Genomic DNA, 21,692 nt, shown 5'->3' with positions numbered 1-21,692 from the left:
GGGCTGGTTGAAGGGGGAATAGGGAGTAACTGCTTAGCTGGTACAGGATTTCCTTTTAGGGCGATGAAATACTATGGAACTAGATAGTGGTGATGGTTGTTACAACGTTGTAAACATGCTAAGTGCTCTGAATTGTACACTTTAAAGTGGTGAATTTTATGTTCTGTGTATTTTACTACAATTTAAAAAAAGGCTACATAGTATGTGATTCCATTTATATGACATTCTAGAAAAGGCAAATTTATAGAGATAGAAAACAGTGGTTGCCAGGGTGTTGAGGAAGGCATTGGCTACAAAGTGGCAGCATGGGGGAATTTTGGGGGATTGTGGGACTGTCCCAGATCTTCATTGTGGCAGTGGTGTATATCAGTGTTAAAGTCACTGCAGTTGTTAACTACTGTTGGTGTAAGAGAACATCTGTATTCTTAGGAAGTATACACTGAAGTTTTGGGGAGTAAAGTACCATGAAATATGCAACTTTCTCTCATATGACTTAGAAAAATAGATTTGATAGATACGGAGAAGGGAGTAAGAGGGTAATGATAAAGCATACAGGGCAAAATGTTATTAATAGGTGAATCTGGGTAAAGGGCATGTGAGTGTGTTCCTTGTACTATTATTCTTCTAACTTTTTTGTAACTTTGAAATTATTTCCAATGAAAAGTTGAGCAGCTGACATAAAGCTAAGGTATCGTATTTTTTTAAACAGTCGGCCAGAAAGCTTACAAGTTGAAGACCACAATGAATAGCTTTGGCCAGCAAGTACCCTGTTATAGAGCAGTGGTGCTCAAAGTAGTCCTGGACCAGCAGCATTGGCACCACCTGGGAATTTGTTAGAAATACAAATTCTTCCCCCCACCGCCGCCCCCAACCTACAGAATCAAAAACTCTAGGGGTGGGTTCCAGCAGTCTGTGCTTTAACAAGTCCTGCAGATGATTCTGATGTGCCCTGAAATGTGAGGGCCACTGCAGTACATTGTTCAGATGCCTTATTCTGGAACTTTTTTGCTCAGCTGGAAAGTGACTTAATAAGTAGAAAAAGCTAATGCTTGTGTGTCTTGAGAGCCCATGCCAAGCACATGCCTTGCCTATCATATCTCAGTTCCGCTGCTGTACATGGCAATGGCAGTAGCTGGAATGGTGTTATTTCATGTCCTTAGTTGTCCTTCTCTGCTTGTATAGTATACTTCTTCCAGAGATCTCAGAATGGTTGTGAATCTTCTCATTCTCAGTGTGTTTCTGTGAGATGTAAATGCAGACAAAATTGCTTTTGGTTTTTAGATAGACTTGCATGATATGTAGTACATAGCTTGCTGTGATTTTATTTTTTCCCCCACAAGGGATTTATAGCATTTAGACAATTTAAGTAAAAATGATACAGCTTCTGGATTATGTTTCCTAATAAGTCTCAAACATTGGAAGTTATTCTGTAGTAACTGAAGTACTACAGAATTATATCAGTACTTTTTCATTAACTAGCGTCATAAAGAGGATTACTAAGGTGGTATTAGTAGACAGAAGCAATATTTTGCTTTGATTCTATCAGTGTTCACATGGTGAATGGGCACTGTGCAGCTTCTGTGGCACTGGGAAGAAAATTTCTTCTTAGGAAGTGAGTATTTGCAGATTATTTGATCGCCTACCCTAGCATTTGGGTATACTGATAGTGACATTGTGTCAGAGGCCCCATACTCTGCATTTCTTAAGGGTAAGAGGCTCATATCTTTTCATTATTCACAACTGAAATGGTCTGAGTTTTTTACCTCTGTGCTGATTAAACAAAAGTACCTTAAGAAGAAAAAATGAGAGAGAGTCTTTCAATTTAGGGGCAAAAATGCATTGTGTAATTGGAGAATTGACATTAATGACTCAAAACAGGCATAGTTTATGGCATCCCAAGTGGAGTAGCTAAGAATACAATAGCTTAACACTATTTGGAAAAAATAAAGTATAATTGGAAAATGTAAGTACACCTTTTTGCAGTGTTTTTTGGCATTTACAGAACAGATGCGTAAATATTTTTAGTTTCCTAGGAAAAACTGGCCATAGGCTGATTGGAAGATAACTCATTACTTGTCACCTCTTCTAAAACTGCAGAAGGTGCTGTTTTCAACCAAGAGTCTTATCAGGTTTGGTACCACATTTGGGGAGGATATTTACAGATGAGCCTTAAGGAAAGGTGGCTGAGCTTAAAAAAATAAGAATGTCTGGGAAGCCAAGAGGCATTTTTTAGGGCTGGGCGATTCTCATGGAGGCAGTGGATGGACCTGGTGGCTGAATGGAGACCAACACGCCCAGCGAAGAACCCCATGATGCGGTGCTGGAGGGATCAGGTGAGACTGGGGAGAAGTACTGGAATTAGGGTTAATTTTGATCACCTTTGGAATTACCTATGATTTGGCTTATTTACTTCCTTTTTAAAGTTTACAACCCCAAAGATTTTGAGTAGAGGGTTAAAGAATATGGGTATTTTGTGACTCCCACCCTAATTTTAAGAAATTACCTCTCATATGAGAGTGCCTTGGTGTAGATGGTGAGAATGAAAAACTTGGCTAAGTACCTTGAGCAGAGACATGAGTGAGTTGCCTCTGGTCATGATATATTCGAACCTCGCTAGGTGGTGTGGCAGTTGCTGCAGAATAGGGGTTCACTGGACTCTTGGGTCCCTATAGACCCTGTGAGAGCAGTAAAGCACTAAGATATAGTGTCCAAGGGGAGTTGGAGGTTCAGTTGTGCCAGCTAGTGAGGGGAGGGACGGCCTAAGAGAGAACAAGTATCTTTCCAGAGCTTGCTGCTGCCTTTAAAGGAGAATGTCAGTACTGTCTTGAAAAGCAAGGCTTTAGGATTATTGATTTAACTTAACTCAAATAGCTCCCCCCCCACCCCCGCTTTGGGGTAGTTAGCCTTTCTGATACTTGAGATGAAACTCACTTTCTGTACTGGGAGTTTGACTTTTTCGTCAGTTTGATACTTTTTGTTGAAACCCCTGAAGTTAGCAAGAATGGCTAGTGGTAGTTTGCAGTGAACAGCTTCTGTCAACAAGTACTCTATAGAGCAGTGGTTCTCACTGATAGAGAACTTTTAATATCATCATTGACTTTTTTTGGACTATGTGCATGCTGCCTTTCCATGGGGATTTTGGATATAGAGTCCCATTCTGGATCTGAGAATGGGACATCTTCAAAACCCAGGGGCATCACTATTCAGAAATGAGGACCACCAGCTTGGTAGATTTTAGTTAGTATACTATATAGCCTTGGGGGATCCCTGCCCAAACCATACATAAGATCCAGAGGTAGGACAGATAGCCATTTTGAGAATATAGCATGACAATGATGAATAAATGTTGAATAATATGTTTTTCTATTAAAATTCTTAAATTATAGACTGTTTTGGAGCATGGGATGTTTTTCTGAGTAGGAGTTCCAATGTCTCATGCATTTGATTTGAGTGTGAGTAGAGGATTTTAGAAAAGGGACTGTCTTGTACCTTGGTATGCCCCCCTCAACATTCTTCGTTTTTCCTGTAACTTGTTGCCGTCAAGTCAATTCTGACTCATAGCAACCCTAAAGGACAGAGTAGAACTACCCCGTAGGGTTTCCAGTGAGTGGCTGGTGGGTTCCAACTCTTGACCTTTATCTACAAGAATATCCCCCGAAGTTCCAGGGAATAATTCATGTTTTATTATAGTAGTCTTGGATGGACTGTCTTAAAATACTGCTCTATTTCTGATTGCTTTGCTTGCCTTTTAGAGGGACAGAGAGGAAATGCTTAAATTCAAGAAGTCTTTTGGCCTGCAGCGGAGGATACTTCTTTCCCAGGGCCTTTCTAACATTTTGTACCATATGATGATAATCTAGGTTCTTAGAGAAGGTGGGGGGCGTGATGATAGGAAGCAGGAGCGTACTAAATTTGGGTGGGTTTTTTTCCCCTCAGGTAAAATTCAACACCCATGGGCTAACCTCTTGAAGTCTAGATTTGGGGCTACACCACGGAATGTGGTACTGACCCTAAGAAACATGATTAGGGATAGGCTTCAACAGGGCTCAGGTCATGGCGAGGCATAACAGAGATGTTTTGGGACAAGATTTTGCCCCTTGTCCAGACAGAAATGTAGCAGGGAATCTCATTAAATGTAATAGTGTTTCCTGGGAGAAAAGGACTAAGTTCAGCCAACTGCCAAGGGTGCATGGTCACAGTGAAAGATGGACTGTGGGTGTTATTTAAAACAAATTCTAAGGGAAAAATTGTGTGGGTCAGCCTTACTGTTGAGGAAGACATGGCCTCGGGCATGAGAACCTTGGCAGTTGATAAAGCCAGGAGAGCACTTAAAGAAGTTTCCCTATTTTGTATCTTCTGGAATATGAATTTTGGGACATACGCAGGTTATATCCTCTTCTCCAGAACGAGTTAGCAGGAATGGGTGTTGGACTTTATCAAATGCCATTTCAGCGTCGACTGAAATGATGTTATGATTCTTTTGTTTCATTTATGTGGTAATTGCCCAAGAATGATTCAGTTGAGATGGGGTTTGCCTCTCTGAGATTGGGGAAGGTATTTGAACTCTTGTTTATAGCCCTCTTGTCAGTTCCACTGCCTTGTTGAGTTCCTTGCCCTTCTCTTGGCTTCGGTAGTTCTCTCTTGTCCCTTTTGTCAGATACTCAGGTGACTTTGGTTGAGTCTAGGTTTGATAAAGCTGCATGGAGCTTTCTGTACCTTTTGGTGGTTAGAAGAATTCACTGAAGAGTTTCCTCTGCTGGAGTAGCAAGAAGAAAAGAAAAGGGTCATTAATCAGTCTGTAGAGTATAGGGGCCTGCTTGACTCCCATCTTCAGTTCAGGGAGGTGAAGTCCTTTATGTAATTACCTTAAATGGCCAAAAGAGAGAGGCCATCCATTAAAAACTATTTGCAGGATTTAAAAAATACGATGGCTTCTTTCTTTACCCTTTTGTTTGTACCAGAACATCTGATTTGTGCTCAGTCTTTTTAGCTTACATTCCCTACCCTTAGAATGTCAACTAAAACAATTTTTACCAGCTTCTGTGGTTCTTGCTTAGGTTATCGCTTTAGTCTTCTACCTGATTTAAATATAAGTCTAATTGGAATTATAGTGGTGATGGTTGCACTACTTTGCGAGCATACTAAAAAACCCACTGAATTGTGTACTTTAAAAGAGTGAGTTTTATGGTATTTGAGCTATATCTTAAAAAAAATAAGCCTTGAAAATTGGTTGACATGTCATATAAAGATTGAATATAGATAATGTTCACAGAGGTTTAGCACAGATGTTAATGGCCTTCTGATCTGTGCTTACACCTTCCTGGTAGAGTTCATAATTGATTGTTCCTAGTCTCAGTTCATTATGCTATGCACAGAAAACGTTGTTATATTTTTATCTTTTTAATAAAATAGCAATCCATAACCTTGAAAAACTTCTGATTCATTCTTTGGCGTTACCTGCCAAATACGTGCCATTCTGATTAGTTTATGATTCTATGATTAAAACTATGGGCCAGTGTTACTGTTTATTGATTGATTCATTCAGTCAATATCTTTGTAGTATTGAGATGCTAGAGATATGTTGGTAAACATGAGTGACGTAACCTTTGCCCATCTTAGGGGTTCAGTTTTTGTGGAAAGTGGTTGTCTGGGATGAGTGTTCTGTATTGCTCTTCTGAACAGGCAGCAATGTCTTGTAATTTTTCATTTTTTTAAAGGCACCTGGGAATTCTCATACTTCATGAATTTTTGGGGGGTAAAATTTTGAAGAACTTGACTACTCTGGATAACCGTTGACGAAAAGTGTTTGGTCGTTTCTAATCCTAAGGTCACTAAAAAAAAAAAAAAAGGTCACTAGAGAATGGCAAATAGTAGGAGACAGCCAAATTAAAAGAAAATAACACATAAATGAATGTTTGGAAGTAGTCATTGGTCAAAGATCAGCACATAATTGTTTTTCATGTTCCCTGAGTTTCAGAGAGATAAAATAAAAGAAGCTGTGCATCTCAGGTGTGCTGTAGGAAGAAGTACAACTAGAGTGCTCCTTAGAAGCAAGGATGGCAAGACTCCGTCTCACATACTTTAGACATGTCAGAGGGATCAGTCCTCGAGAAGGACATCATGCTTGGTAAAGTAGAGGGTCAGTGAAAAAGAGGAAGACCCTCAATGAGATGGATTGACAAAGTGGCTGCAACAGTGGGCTTAAGCATAACAACGATTGTGAGAATGGTGCAGGACCGGGCAGTGTTTCGTTCTGTTGTATATAGGGTCACTGTGAGTTGAAACTGACTTGATGACGCCCAAGAACAACCACCTAGGAAAAAATAGGGAAGACATAATGAAAAATGCATATAGATGGATCTAGCTTATTTCGTGTGTGCTTTGGAAGAAGGGCCATTGTGCTACTGTTCCGGTGCATACTTTAAAACAAGAATAATTTCAGCCTCTAAAATGCAGTTGGGTTGCAAGAATTTGTAATTTTTCAGAGAGGAGCTATTTCGTTCAGTCTTGCTGGAGTGTGTGGTAGACCTTGGAAGATCTTGAAAGGTTTTTGTTGTTTCAGTGTTGGAGAAGGCTCCGTATCATTTCTTCTTCCTCAAAGAGGGCGCCTTTCCCTTCAGATGAATTTTAACATGACCAAGAGCACTTTGAGGTGTTTAGAGCAATCTGAAACCTGATTTCCAAACCATCTCAAAATGTACGTCCGTAATAACCAGGGCAAGGAAGAACGGCTGCGATATTTCATTTGTAGAACTTAGTTTTGACCCAATCGAAAGAATGGTAGTTTTTGTTGTGGGATTTCCTGTTCTTTTGACTGTGTCGGGCCTACTGCTAATTTTTTTTTTTTTAAATCATTTTTTACACTACATTGGGCATGGAATGAAAAAAAAAGATATTCATTGGCTTGATCTATATCTTCAGTGGTTCATTCAGTTGCTTAAGGAGGGAGGCGGGGAGCAGGGAAACCAAAGTAAATAAAACAAAATATTCCTTTTGTCCTGTGTTTAGTTTGAATGCCCACAGGTGCTCTTGCATTTATCAGAAGTGAACGTTGATTGTCATAGTTGTCAAGTGCATGTTAGAAAATTTTCAGGTACAGGAGCTAGGGAAAGGGCAACGGAGTAGCACTTACAGCTATGATGAGAGAAGGCGACTAGATGAAGTCATTTTAAAAAAATGAATCAAGTGTCCCTTAATGATAGTGACGGGGTACGAAAATCATAGCATAAGCTTTGTGGTTTTTTTCTAGTAACCTATCAACTAGATTTGTGCCACAGACCTTAAACGATTCCCTGCCTTTGTCTCGAAGCCAAAGAATATTAGCCAGGTTATCTTACATCATCCTCCAGGCTACAGAAATTTCTGGCAGTGATGGTATTGTGTGAATTTGTGGTCAGATCATATTTGTTTAAGTATAGGCATATGCTTCTTCAACTCAAACATTGGATGAGTAGAACCTTCGAGAAATTTTCCCCATAAAGGTACCAACTGACTTCATTTTAATTTCTACAATGGTGTTATGTTGAAGGAGTTGAGTTTTTGATTCAGTTGTTCATATTGTTATGACTAATTAAAAATTCTATATCAGAAATTTTAGAAATTTCTTTTTAGCTTTTGGATTAACACGGAACCTTAGAAAGTGCTCACCTTGTTTGTCAGACAATGAACACGTTTGACAAATGTACAAGTGTATCTGATGAAATGAATTTTTTTTTGTGGTGGGGAACCTTAACAGAGGATAGGCCTGTATTTTAAAATGGCTACCTGCAAAACAAGTGTTGAGGAGCACCCCACCTTGCCTTTTTTTTTTTTGGCACTCTTTGCACGAGGGTCAAGGCAATGGGAAAAAAATGTTCCTGGGCCATATTTTTCTTTCCAGTCAAAATGAAAATAGTTCTGTGACCTATAGGGCAGGTATTCTTAGTATACAGTAGAAGTCAGTGAATGAATTTATGCTGCTAAAATGTTGATACTGGGGCAAGTAAGCACAGAGGTGCTGTGCTTATCTCATTTTCCCCTTGAAACCATCCTAGAAAAGATTTGCCATCATTGCTAGTTTGCATACAGGATAATCCAGGCCCAGAAGGAAGTGGCTTGCCTGAGAACACCTGGTGAGGTAGGTGAGCTAGCTATAGCTTATGCATATAAAGAGAACTACAGAAGTTACAGACCCCTGGTGGCACAGTGGTTAAGAGCTTGACTGGTAACCAAAAAGGTCAGCAGTTTGAATTCACCAGCCACTCCTTGGAAAACCTATGGGGCAGTTCTGTTTTGTTCTGTAGGGTTGTTATGAGTCAAAATCAACTCGAAGGCAATGGATTTGAGTTTTTTTTCATATAGAAGTTACTGGTCTTATATGCTGTAGATGTGAACATACTCATTTCATTTAATGTGACATTGACTGAGCACCATCATGGCCAGATATTATGCTAGGGTTAGGGATACAGAAATGGAAAAAAAAAAAAAAAAGACACCTCTCACCACAGACGCTCCTAATCTGGGACTCCTGTTGTTTTAGGATCACCTCTCTGTATGGGCAACTTGCTGTAGCTTTGGTGCTGCTCTTGTCCTGGATGATCCCTTCTGTCACTCCCAAGCCTCCTTTCCTGCCAGACTGGAATGTTCTTGCCCGGGCAGAGCAGATCTGCACGGGCTCTTCTCTTACTCCTGATAGTTGCACTGTGGGGTTCGTTTTGTTTTGAACCTAATCCCTTTGTATTATTTGAACAAAAATTGAATTAGATTGCTACCTCTGTAAAGAGTAACTACTCCCTTTTGCAACTTACATAGCACCTGAGGTGGTCAGTATCTGTCAGTATGTGTCATGATTCTTCCTTAGACTGAATTCTGAGGGAAGAACAGTGCCTTATACTGCTCAGATAGCACTGCTAATGCTAGTGGAATTGAAGTGAATTGAAGTTTCCTAATAAATGTTATCCTGGGTCCAGAAAACCATCATAAAGTGACCCTGGAATTGGATTTGGACTTTCAAAATTACTTGAAAATTTAACCCCCCTTCAAAAAAAAAAAAAAAAACTGGTTGGCACAGATAGAGAACTAATTAAAATAGAATAGCGTGCAATTTTCCAAGTAATTGTCATACGGCTTCCTTGATTCATCTGTTTTACCATAAGCTGTTTTCATCGTTGGCTGCTGTTGAGTTGGCCCTGGATTCATGGTAACTCCTTTTGCAGTAGAACCAAACACTGCCCAGCCCTTCACCATCCCCATTGTCAGTTGTGGATCAGACCATTGTGATCTATAGGGCTTTCATTGGCTGGTCTTCAGCAGTAGATCACCAGGCCTTTCTTCCTAATCTTAGTTTGCAAACTCTGCCAAAAGCTTTACAGCATTGTAGCAACAGGCAGGCCGCCACTGACAGACAGGTGGTGGCTGTTCATGAGGTGCACTGACTGGGAACTGAACCCACGTCTCCCACATGGAAGGCAAGAATTCTACCAGTAAACCGCAAAAACTAGCAGACCTTATATGCTTAGTAGGAGGGGTAGAGAATTGAAAGTGCTTATAAGGTGTCAAAGTGATGTATTTCATGTGGGCCAGTTCATCCTTTCCGGACAGTAGTTCGGTGTATAAATCAGATATTTTCCTAATAGAAGCTGCCAATGTGTATTCATTTGAGGTTTTAACAGAGCAAGTACCTATTGGAAATCTTGCACACAGACCTCATTTGTTCATTTCCATTGATAGAAATTCAGATGCCTGCATCAATTCTGTTTTTGGTTTTTGCTAAAATCTCTAACTTGATGTTAATATTTTACTTTTTTAAAAACCTCTGTCTCCACTCATGGAATTAGGAAAACAGGACCTATAGAATGAAACCCTCTTGAATCTCTCTTAAGACTTTTCATGGTGCTTTTTATATTCGTAATGCTTTGTTCCTGCAGAAATAGTACTCTTTGTTTACAGAGAAAAAAGCTGTGTTTTCTTTTCCTTCAAAAATACCCAGTAAAATAAAGAAGCCCTTCCCCCTCCGCCCCTTCTGTGTCCTTTAAAACCCTGATCCCCATTTGCATTTTGTAGTGTGTATATTCTGGGCTTTTTCAAAGTCAGCCAATACTTACCTGGTAGGAAATTCAGCAGAACTTTTTTATGTGTTATTTGGGCTTTTCTAGATTAGTTTGAAAGTAGGGCTGCCCATCTTATTTGCCTAAATATTGCTGTGTAATTGCTACAAAAGCTGGGCCTGGTGTGGACTAACAATTGACTTGAACGATCTGGGGCCATGTTTGTTTGTCAGCTTGTCATCACTGTCAGCTTGTAGAGCTTGTAGGGGTAGAGGCTGAAGAGTTAGTTCTGGGATTGGGTATTATCCATAGGACTTCGTTTTCTATACCTTATTCCCCCTTAAGCACCTGGTTAGCTTCCATCACAGATGCCTTTTAGGAGAAAGGACCAACACATGGTTAGTGAAGATGGAGAAGAAATTTTAATGTTACCTTTATAGATTTTTCTTCCCTTGCTCTATTCTCATCCTTCTCAGCTACCTAAAAATGTTTAAGGACCACTCACATTTCTATGACAGATTTATATATTACAGTTAGAAAATGGAGTTAGGTATACTTTTGATAGTGATATGAATAAGTTACAAAGACCAATCTGCCTACCAGGCTTCTTCCCAGCAAATGTACAGAGCAGGAAATGGTGTTATATAGACTTTTTGTTCATCTGTTTGGGTAAGGATCTGCTAAACCCTTACCTAAGGTAAAAACTGAGTTTATCATCTTAATGATTTCATAAAGCCAAAAAAGAAAAAAAAAAAAAAAACAAAGGGGTTGTCATAAAGTCAACTCTGACTCATAGCGACTGTATAGGACAGAATAGAACCGCCCCATAGGGTTTCCAAAGAGCGCCCGGTGGATTCAAACTGCCCACCTTTATGGTTGGCAGTTGTAGCTCTTAACCACTGTGCCGGCAGGGTTTCCAGTGATTTCATATGGTTCCTAGCAATTCTGAACACTAGGTTGGTTGTCCATTTTCAGAACGTTTGGGTCTGGTGGACTGTCTTCTATGCCTACTAGCACTTTTTCTCTGAATTATGAAATTACATTTGGGAAATAAATTAAAAATCCTCGATTATCCCATTATAGTAATACAACCACTGTAATCATTTTTGCATACAGTTGTGTTGCATTACGTGCATTTCAGAGTTCTGAATACTCACCTGTACTTGCTTGACCCTCCGCCATCCCACGTCCTGTTTTCCCTCTCACGGAGTGAGCTTGGAAGACGAGGATGTGACTGCTGCGGCTTCTGTTTCTGAGCTTCTGTAAGGGTGAGCATCCACTGTGGTGGCTGTGATCCTAGTGTTTAAGGTGATTTTTTTTTTTTTTCACACATTGTGGCCCTAAAATGCAAGCGAACCTCTTCGTCTGGTGTCAGTCAAAGAAAAGTGATCTGTTGCAATGCGAGAGGAAAAACTGCCTGTGTTGGACTTACCTATGTTAAGAGATGGTAGGTTGTTCTTCACCTTGGGGTCTTCAAGTGTGATTTTGACAATGCGTGATTTTCATCTCACATGCTGAGTTTTGTCTCTAACCTCTGAGTTAGATGTGACGTCACTGAATTTAATTCCAGTCCTTTTTCCTGTATGCATTTTACATAATTGTCTTCAAGGCTATGTTTATTTTTAAAGCTTTAAAATATATTGTATCAAGTATCTTTCCATATTGCTCCATAATTTTTTATAACCATCCTTTACTACAAGACTTTTTAGTTATTGTCTTTTCAGAAGAATTTTTTTAGCCGGTATAGTCAGCCCAAACAGTAAATGCTTTCTAACTTGCCTGCTTGGACCCACTCGTAATGGTTTTGCCATGGGTATTTTAGAATAGGAAATATTTAGAACTGTCATGCTACTAATTTCAATACTTCTTAACTATAGACGTGTTTTTGGCTGTACTCAGGCTTGTGAGACCCAATTACATAGTAATTGGGCTCTGTTGAGTGTGGAATTCAGACTACTTAAATGAGCCCAAGATCTTGGTAAATGGGGAGAAGGCTGTACAGCGTAGTCGTTAGTAGCATTAATTTGGATCTGGACTGCCTGGGTTTGAAGTCTAGTTTTGCTACTTACCGTTGAGGTGACTTTGAACAAATTAGTTATTCTTTCTTTGCCTGCTTCACTATGGGTAAAATGGGGTTAATAGTATGTACCTCATGAGGTGGTTTTGAGGATTAAATTAACATATGTATTTAAAATAAAGCCTCATACCAGCAACTGCTATATAAATGTTACTTAGCATCATTAATATTGTATGTTGGCCATTCCTGAAAATCCTTACTGTAAACCATGAGTTTCGAACACACAGAATGCCTGGGATCAAGATTGGGTCCTTTAAAAAAAAAACTTTTGGGCATTAGAATTTAACCTTAAATTTCTGTTCTTGTTTGATAACTAAGTTCCAGGCAAAAGAAATTTGAGTGTTCAGCTTGTGAGCTTCATATTGAATCGGAAGCGCCTTGTTAACATATAGTACTGCAGAGTTGATGTACAGAGATGCTGTCAAATGCTCTTAATGTTTTCTGTAGACTGTATCCTTTCCCTTCCGGTGCGTTTAGTATCAAAGTCTGTCCTTGAGCGAAGTATGAATGTTATCGTGAATCTTCTCCACCTCTGTCCATAGATTCTGTAGGTTCCTCTGAGCCACTGTAGGTACTTCTTTAAGCACAGAAAGGAAATTGAGGGCTTTGCCACCTTGGTATTAGTTCCCTGTATTTTTCATTTGGCAACTATGGAGAGGGTTTCTTTCCACACACCTGGACATTCCTTTGAGATAGTTGGCCCATTGCTCTGGGCTAGCCCTTTCTGATTGTGCACATGTATTTGAGTATTTGCAGTAGATATTTGGTGATGAAAGGCATATTAGTTGCTTCTGCTCTTCTACAGTGTTTGCCAAGAACATTCTGAGTGGTTTATAAAATTTATGTATCAGATGTTCAGAGTTGATACAAGAAAATTCACTTGAAAGCAGTTAGTGGCAAAACAGTTTCCATTGTTAGTAGGGTATATACAAATAAGTATGCCGTCTCTCTAATGTAGTTTTAATTTTTCAAATAGACTGATCCTGTGGTAAATTTAAACAGAAGTTGGAGGAATTACTTTTAATCCATGCTGGTCAGAGTTGTGAAACTAGGATAGAAAATTGGTCAGCCTAAGGTGGTGCTGAGATTTCTAGTGGCCTTCATTTCTTTTCCCCAATCAGTTCCTAAGACTCAAAGTAAGGATCAGCGTATATAATTGTAACATTCCGTAAGGAATTTAAGAGTATTTAACAGGTCTTAAAGTCAAAGATTACGATGTAATAAGGACATTTCAGACCATTCATTTCATGTGAGCAAGAAATCCAGCCTATTCACCAACTTTTTTTTTTTAAGTTTATGTTTTTTATTGCTGTGTTTTTAGTTTTTTGGGGAGGGGCTTTGATGTCTTAAGGGAGCCCTGCTGGCACAGTGGTAAAGCACTTGGCTGCTAACCAGAAGGTTGGTGGTTCAAACCCACCAGCCACTCTGTGGGAGAAAGATGTGACAGCCTGCTTCCATAAAGATTTATAGCCTTGGAAACCCTATGGGGCAGTTCTACTCTGCCCTATAGGGTCGCTATGACTTGGAATTGACTCAGTGGCAATGGATTTGGTGTTTGTTTGTTTTTGATACCTTGATTGAGTGATTCCAGTTTCCTATTTTATGTACTTTGTGCTCAGAATTGTCATAGGTTTTGTGTTGTTTCTCTTTCCCTAAGTTTTGGACAAATCACACTTTTTTTCTTGTTTTTCGCTTGCACAGTGTCACTCTTAGTAAGGTTCTTTATCCTATGAGGCAGTGGAGAAAGGATGGAAGCCACTTGTGCAGCATTGCATTGACAAGTCTGATTTTGTAGTAGTGTAGGGGCAGTATCAGGGAAATTATAGGATGGGTTAGTGTCGGAGTTCAGCAGGCTATAAATTCCATGACCTCCCGTTCTCATGGGTTGTGAGAGCTGCAGCCTGTGCTGCAAATGACATTGCTTGGGAGAGAGGTGAAGGTATTTTATAACTCTAATGGTATGTACAGTTTTTGAACGTGGGTTCATTGCTAACAACTGCTGTATCCCAGCCTACCCCGCCACCAGTCCTTGTGCATAAGCACAATTTTGGACCCAAATATTTGTACTTAATCATGCTTTTACACCTTCTTCCTTTCATAAAGATTTTAGCTGGCTTATGACTTGAGTTGAAATGAGGAAAAAAAGAGGAGACCTGAAATGGTCTGTCCCCTGCCAACCAGAAGCCTCCTATGGTATCCAAACAGAATAGTTGCCTCAGTGTATCAGCACTTCTGTCTTTGAAGGTGGTTTCTGCTTAAAAAGTGGTGACTCTGTTAGCATAGCTTTGGGATAAATTGTTTCTCCCTCTTCTCTCAGGATATGCTTTTTTCCAGATACTTTCCTGCTCTTATTGACTCTGTTTTTCCAGAAGATTCAGCCCATGATTAAAATGTTTTGGGTCCCCACTTGAACTTTCTGTGGGATTACTCAATTCTGGGCCACCCTCGCTGGATCATCAGTGCTAAAAGAGGGCAAAGGATCTTCCTGGTTTATAGAAAAAGTCATTTTGGAATAAATCTCAAAGTCCAGAAACATCCAGACTTTCTTCATTGTTTTTTTCTATTTGGGGTAGCAGCTTTGCCTAGTGTAGGGGAGGGAGGGGCTAGTTGGGAGGGCTTGTGTTTAAGGGGTTCAGAGGCAGGGGATTTAAGTGTATCTTTTGTGTTTGCAAGGCACTAACACCACTCCCGTCTGTATTTAAATGCTGTCCCCAGGTTACGACTATGGCTATGTCTGCGTGGAGTTTTCACTCTTGGAAGATGCCATCGGATGCATGGAGGCCAACCAGGTTGCTTTATACTTCGGTCAAATGATGCTGGAAGGATATTTTTTTTATGTATGGGGAGGGGAGGTTTCAAATGATATCACTTTGGAAAGGTAGGAGAAATCTGTCTTTGGAGCATACCACAGTCCAACCAAAAAGTGGTTGTGAGGAGAAACTTAAAAGAGGCTGGGAAGGTTTCTCTTATGGAAGGGTTAATGGGTACAGAGTGTATATTTAAAACTAGAGCCCAATTGCAGTTGAACTAGATTCCAAAGACAATAGATGGGAAAAAAATGACAGATCTGGAGTGCTTCCCTTGGGGATGCAAAGAATGATCTTTGACTGTGACCCAAGGAGCTGCCTGGCACAGGGATTCTAGCTTGATACTCACACCCAAACGTAGGGTGAAGACCACTGATGGCAACTCCCATGGCACTCAGGTCCTGCCTGTGTGTGCCACTTTCACAAGAGGGCCATGAGGGAGGAGAGAGATGCAGATTGCTTGTGTCTATTGCATTTATTATTGTTCTTTGCCAATTGGAGTTGTGTACTCAAGTCCTTGGCTGCATATAGTCAGTGCTGGTGAATCTGAATCTCTTCTTATGTTTGAACCATCTAGAGGTATTCAGCTTGCCACTAGTCCTGTCATCTGGGTCTTTTATTAAACCCTGCCTGGTAGTTGCGGGAGAAGAATTACTAAATGGATAGAATCCTTCTTGTCGTGGTGTTCCCATTGAAAAATTAGTTTTCTCTCTGTTGCTTTCATTTCTCTATCTGTAAGGTAGAAAAGGAAGCTTAGTGATATAGTTGGATTTTTATGTATCTACTGCCTGTACTTAACAGTGTGAATGCAGTGAGCCAGAGTCTCAAAAGAAGGCTCTGCCAGAGAAGAGCAGTATTACTTGAAAACTCTTCCTCTTCTGTAGCTTAATGCCCTTTTCTATCCTTTGGCTATGTTCTCCCCTTATGGGCATGGAGATGACATGCTGTCAGTGTGTTGGGAGCAAGCACTAATTAGAGGAAACTTTGATGAATCCATAGCTATTGTTGGTATTATAAACACTGCCATGTCCTCAGGGAGTGTTTGGGTTGGGACCACAGCCCTTTGATTTGGTGGGCTTCTCGTAGACTGATTTACGCAGTGTACACTGAGTCAGTCGTTTAACAAACACTAATTATGTGCCAGAAACTGTGCTGCCTGCCAACTTTGGAGAGAAGAATGAAGATCCCAATCTGTATGCCTGTAACTGATTCCATTCTGACAATCTGTCCTAATTTGAGAGTGTTCATTTAATTCTTAAGCATCTTGTTCTTATCAGTTAAAGGTCATTAAGGCCTATGCCACTTTACTAAATACTGTGAGTGGTGGAAACATAAATAGAAGAGCCAAACACCAGTACTACCTCTTAACTGCCCTTTCCCTCCACCCCAATGAAAAATCTTGCCTAAAGTATCCCTCCCTCTAGAGAGTGGTCTTACAAAGAACTTTGGCAGCCTTCTTTAAAAGCAAGGCTATCCTTAGGCAGGTCTTCTCCTGGAGCCACATCTGGGCAAATGCTCATTTACTCAAGCAGTGGAGACAGAGTGACTTATAGACATTCCTGATGCGTGGTCCTTGCCCAGTGAATGGGACATGAGAACAAAGCAGAAACGGGGCCGGAATTCTTCCAGGTGTGAGATAGAGAGTTTTACAACAAGTAGCCATCCTCATGCATAGGGTACCATGTGGCACTCTCTGCAAGAGTACAAGTAAGAGACAGTCCCTACCTTCTAGGACTTTATAATCTCAGACCAAGAAAGAGGACAGCTTATATGGTACTGATGGATCACATAGGGTGTTCTCTCAAATAAACGAGTTTTTGTCTGCCCTCATTTTCAGTGTCCCCTGGAGTTATTCCTTAATAAGACACCTTACATATCCTTATTCTTATTGAGTCAACCCCATTTTCTAGATTTTTATTCTCCCCCTGGCCATGGGACAGAGGGCACACTGCTAGCATTGCCATACAACAGAACCACTCTTGCAGAACTGCACAGACTTCGTGATCCATTAAGCATTCTCTTAATAAATCTTTAGCACAACTCAGGGCGTGTGTAAATCTTTTTGATGGGAAGAATTTTTGAGAATGGGGATCTCCAGGGAAATTGTTTTCTATTGTAGTAAAATATGCACAAAATAATGTTGTTTTATCCAGTTTTAAGCATATAGTTGAGTGACATTAAGTACATTCGTAGTGTTGCGTAACTATCACCATTTCCAGAATATTTTCATCATGTTAATCTGGGAAAATTTTTGTACTTTGATAGTATAGCATAGAAAAGAAGAGTGCAGATTCTGGCATCAGATGTTACTTCCTACCTGGATTACCTCTAGCAAGTTTTTTTTTTTTTTTAACCTCCTTCAACCTCAGTTCCCTCTGTAAGAGGGATAATGCTGGTACCTTCTTCATGGGATTCTGGTGTGGATTCAGTGAGACTATTTATTCATGAGTACCTGCTGTGTGCCAGTATCTTTCTGGGTGCTGGGGATATAACAGCAGACAAAACAGATTGTATAACTTTTGTTTTAACGGGAAAAGACAGGTCAAAAGCAAGTAGAAAATTAAAAGTAATACAATATATTATAGTGCTAAATGCTGTAAAGAAAATGAAGCAAAGTATTGAGAGAATATGTGATGAGGGGCAGTTTTAGACAGGGTAGTTCGCAAAGCTTCTTGAGAAATGACAGTACATTTGAGCAGCGACTTTTGGTGAATAATATATGTACAACACTTGAAATTAAATGATTGTCTCCTCCCCCTCCACTGTGGCAAGTAATTTCCAGTCATAATTCTAGGAAAATAAATGTATTTTTACATCTGGAGTTTATGAAAACTACTTCTTTAAGGAAATGGATGTAGATCAAACTCCCTACTACAAAGTAGTTCAGAATCTTAGGAGAGACATAAGAACGTGAGGCAAGAAGCCCTGACTCCGCAGAGTAAATAAAGCAAGTTTTTGTGGAAGATGGTTGTCAGTCTATTCACCCATTTTCCTTCCCCTCCAAGTTTTCCTTTCACATTCTCCACATTCTTCAGGCCAAATTTGTACAGATTCCCAGTTGTCAGGATTTGCTGGGCACCGTGGAGTTGAGTCTACATGATTGTGTGTATACGTATGAGGTTTCTTTTGAATGCTTTTGGGTTGGTTTTTTTCATAACTCTTTGTTATCGTGACTCGTAATGTGTATATATCTTTATTATTGACTGATACTTGGAGGTCTAGTGGGAAGGGAATGAAAGAGCCTCCTGCTGGCTTGGTTCATTAAATATTGTGGGTCGTGTATGCTTCAGTGAGGTTGCTTGGGACAGTAACTGAGGCCCCTCCAGCCCTTTCCCAGCACCTGTTTGGAGGTATCAGTACTGAGCATTGTGGCCAGGGAGAACCATCAGGGCATCACTTAGCCAGCAGCTGTCTGTCTGGGGGAAGTATTTCCAACAGAGGCCTGTCAGATCATATGTACACCATCTCTGACCAGGAGAAGGGGACAGCCAGTGAATGGTGTGAAGCAGAGCCTTTCTTTGTACCCCTAAAGTATTTCTAGTAGTGTTGTATGCCCTTGGCATTCTTCTTTGTTGTCCAGTCCTTGGGGATTGAAGGTGAATATCATCTCCTTTTCTCTGTGTGTGCTGTTGCACTGGGATTAGAAATGGGGAGAGAAATAGAAGTATTCTATTTTTTTTTTATTAGACTATCAATTCCTTTCAGTGGTTGCCCAGCTGTGAGTACTAGGCTGGCTCTCTCATGCTATTGCCATTCAGTCTGCAGGTATGAGGCATTTTATTTTCTCCTACTTCATTCTTAAATTTGCAGGGTTGCTGTTTGTTGCTTCCTCCTAATTGGCTAAGTATTCACTAAAATGCCCTCCTGAAAGATAGCTCTAGGAGAAGGATTCATTTCTCTGGAATTTTTACTCAACTTGCTTGGCATCAGTGGTCTTCTTTAGCTAAGGCTGAGTTGATTGTGACAAAATCGGACTGACATTACAAAGTACAAAGAAAAGGATACTGTTAACACTTAACATGAAAATTCTTTCACACACTGGCCTTTAGCTGATATGGGGAATGCAGGCTGTGGAATATTCATGAAGTTTTATGAAGTGGTGTTTTTTGTGTTAGCAAAGTTAAGAGAGTTTGGATTATTGAAGATACCAGAATTGGCAGGATGTTTGTGAAGTTATGTGAAGGAAGCCAAATCTTAAGTGTGTTTTTTCCTTGTGATTAAAATTGGAGCAATAGGGAAAACTTATGTTCTTGGGGATAGGAAGACTATTTGTGAGGCCATAGTGGAAAAACTGGATGAAGACCCAGTTTGTTGGAAACTTACTCAAGTTGGTAATAATGACATAAGGCTGTATGAAATACTTCAGTACTTAAGTTGTATGCATTCCAAGTAACAAAAACCAGTAATCTTTATAAATACGTACAAGGTTGTAGTGTTGCCTGAACAACACTTATTCCAAAATTACTTCACTGAGGAGAAGTGGCATCCTGGCCAGAGCTCACTTGTGTAACTTGTGGCTTGACTTATGCCATTCTTCCTGGAAACTTCCATTTCAGTACCTCTTCCTGATTGCTCTCAGTAGAGACATTGGTGGGAAACAAAGGAAAATGCATTAGAAAATGAGCGCTCGCAAAGGGCTATTGAAGATCTCACTCATGGGAGAGTTGGGATATTCAGGAGGATTGAAGATGATTTTAAGGACTGATGATTTGATTGTGCAGTTTAGTTATCCATCCAGCAAATGACTGTGCATGAAGCAGTATAACATAGTTAAACTCAGGGCTCTGGAGGCAGTGCGCCTGGGGTTGCATCCCTGCTCTGTTACCACCTACTAACTGTGTAACTTGGCCAAGAGGCTTAACCTCTCTGTGTCTGTGTCCTCACATACCTCTGGGGATTAAATTTAAAGTGGTTAGAACTGAGTCTAGCACACAATGAATGTTGAATATATGCTTGTTATTATCATGACATCTCACCTAACTGCAACAGAGTTTCAAGGTACAGCAACTCCGATCTTGGCTTCAGGGAGCATGCAGCTGAAAGAGGATTTGGTGGGAGTGTGTGGAGAGGGGTTGTATCGACAATACTTCTCATTTAAACTGTTGACTTGTACTGTCAGGGGACTGCTTTCAGGCCTCTTTAGGGATTTCTTTTGCCTTAGTCTACAAATCTTAACACTAAGAGAGGATCTCTTAAGAGAAAGAGGAGACAGACAGCACCACACGTGGGGCATGGAGTGTGATTAGACCACACTGGAAGCCTAGCTTGTGACTTTGAAACCCCAAGCTCTGATACCAAGCCTCTGGCAAAGCCTCTCTGCGGTAATTGTAAGACGTGCTCTAAACTGGATTCAAATAAAGATTTATCATTTGACAGTTTTAAGGAGACCTTCCAACATACCTCCTACGATGACGTTTATAATTATTTTTATCATACATAAACCATGGTTCATTTCTGTGAGTTGGATAATTTGGTTCTTAATTTGTGCTGATTGGAAATGTGCCTATATATTTTAACCTTGTGCTTTGATAATGTCACGTTCTTCTTTCAGCTTGTATTTTTAGTTAATGATTGACTTTGTATACAAACGGGTTGTATGTAGTGTTAATTTTCATAGTCTGGCCTTTTGGAACTTGATTACAGATGGTTATTGAAAAAGGATGCAGAATAGGTGTAATTCTAGTTAACTTGCTCAGGGGTTATGCAAAAATGTGATTCAGTTTGTGAATCATATTTTTGCATAACTTATGTATACCTCCAGACAGTATAGGGTTGGGAGCACAGAAAGGTTTAGCAACCCAGCTTCATTAGTTCCTAGCTTTTTTGTAACTTCTTAGTCTAAGTTTCCTCATCCGTAAAATGAGGATAATCATAGTATCTACCTCAGAGCAGTTATGAGGTTAAAGTACATAATGCATGTAAAGTGCTTGGCACAGGTTAGCATGTAGTAAAATGTGGTTTGATAACACTGGTCTCAGCTTCGTTGTACCAGGTCCTCCTTTTCCTGGGCTGAGGACTGAGAGATGCCTGGCAAGTGGCAGCTCTGCTTTGGGTGGCTCTCTTGTATCCAATCAGGGGCTCATTTAATTTTTTTTTGGTAATGATTTTAGATGGTGGCAGTAGTTCTTATGGGGGAGGGGGATTCTGACATCTTCCCCCTCTCCTCTACCATCAGACATTTGGTAGTGTCTGGAGCATTTTGGTTTTTATACCTGGGAAGGCGTGCTACTGGTATCTAGTGGGTAGAGGCCAGGGAGGCTGCTAAACATCCGACAATGCACAGGACAGCTCCCACAACAAAGAATTATCCAGCTCAAAATGTCAGTAGTGTTGAGATTGAAAAACCCTGGTGTAAGAGGACAAGAGTTGTGGTTAGACCAAGAGAGGATGACTCAGTTTACCATGGATTATCTTATAATGAATTCTCTGTCTCCTCACCTTTCTCTTGGTCCCAGCACAGGGGGAAGTGGTAGTGGGGTTGGGAGTGTAGTGAGAGTGGAGAACACAGCTCCTGCTAACCCCCCAGACTATCAGAGTCACAGCCTGGCCTCTGCCCTTGGAGTAGAAGCTTTAAAATGAGATTGGTTTGATGTATGAACCAAAATAAGATTCCTTAAATAGGCAAAGGTGTCAGATTGTAATCAGTCTGAGATAATCATTAAGGTAGCCTACTATCTAGCAGATGAGGGTGGGTGGGGGTCAGCAGATCCTACACATTGGGTAGCAGTTACTGGAAAAATCAAACAAGTTGGGATTTCTCAAAACAGATGGTACTTCACATGT

At 40.3% G+C, this 21,692-nt stretch overlaps 1 protein-coding gene across 3 annotated transcripts in view; it reads left to right on the top strand.

Annotated features, from left to right (window-relative positions):
* RBM6 (RNA binding motif protein 6) overlaps positions 1-21,692 on the top strand; it is a 114,519-nt gene that overhangs the window by 30,051 nt on the left and 62,776 nt on the right. For 2 of the 3 annotated variants that reach the window (XM_010589785.3, XM_010589784.3), the window contains one exon: positions 14,818-14,891. The exons of the other annotated variant lie outside the window; for it this stretch is intronic. In XM_010589785.3, the coding sequence (XP_010588087.1) occupies positions 14,818-14,891 (74 nt within the window). The remainder of the gene's footprint in view (positions 1-14,817; positions 14,892-21,692) is intronic. 3 annotated transcript variants of the gene reach the window in all.

This window comes from Loxodonta africana, chromosome 22 (assembly GCF_030014295.1).
Source record: "Loxodonta africana isolate mLoxAfr1 chromosome 22, mLoxAfr1.hap2, whole genome shotgun sequence".
Lineage (NCBI taxonomy): Eukaryota > Metazoa > Chordata > Mammalia > Proboscidea > Elephantidae > Loxodonta > Loxodonta africana.
The sequence above is the reverse complement of the archived record's forward strand: the minus strand, read 5'-3'. Positions and strand labels throughout refer to the sequence as shown.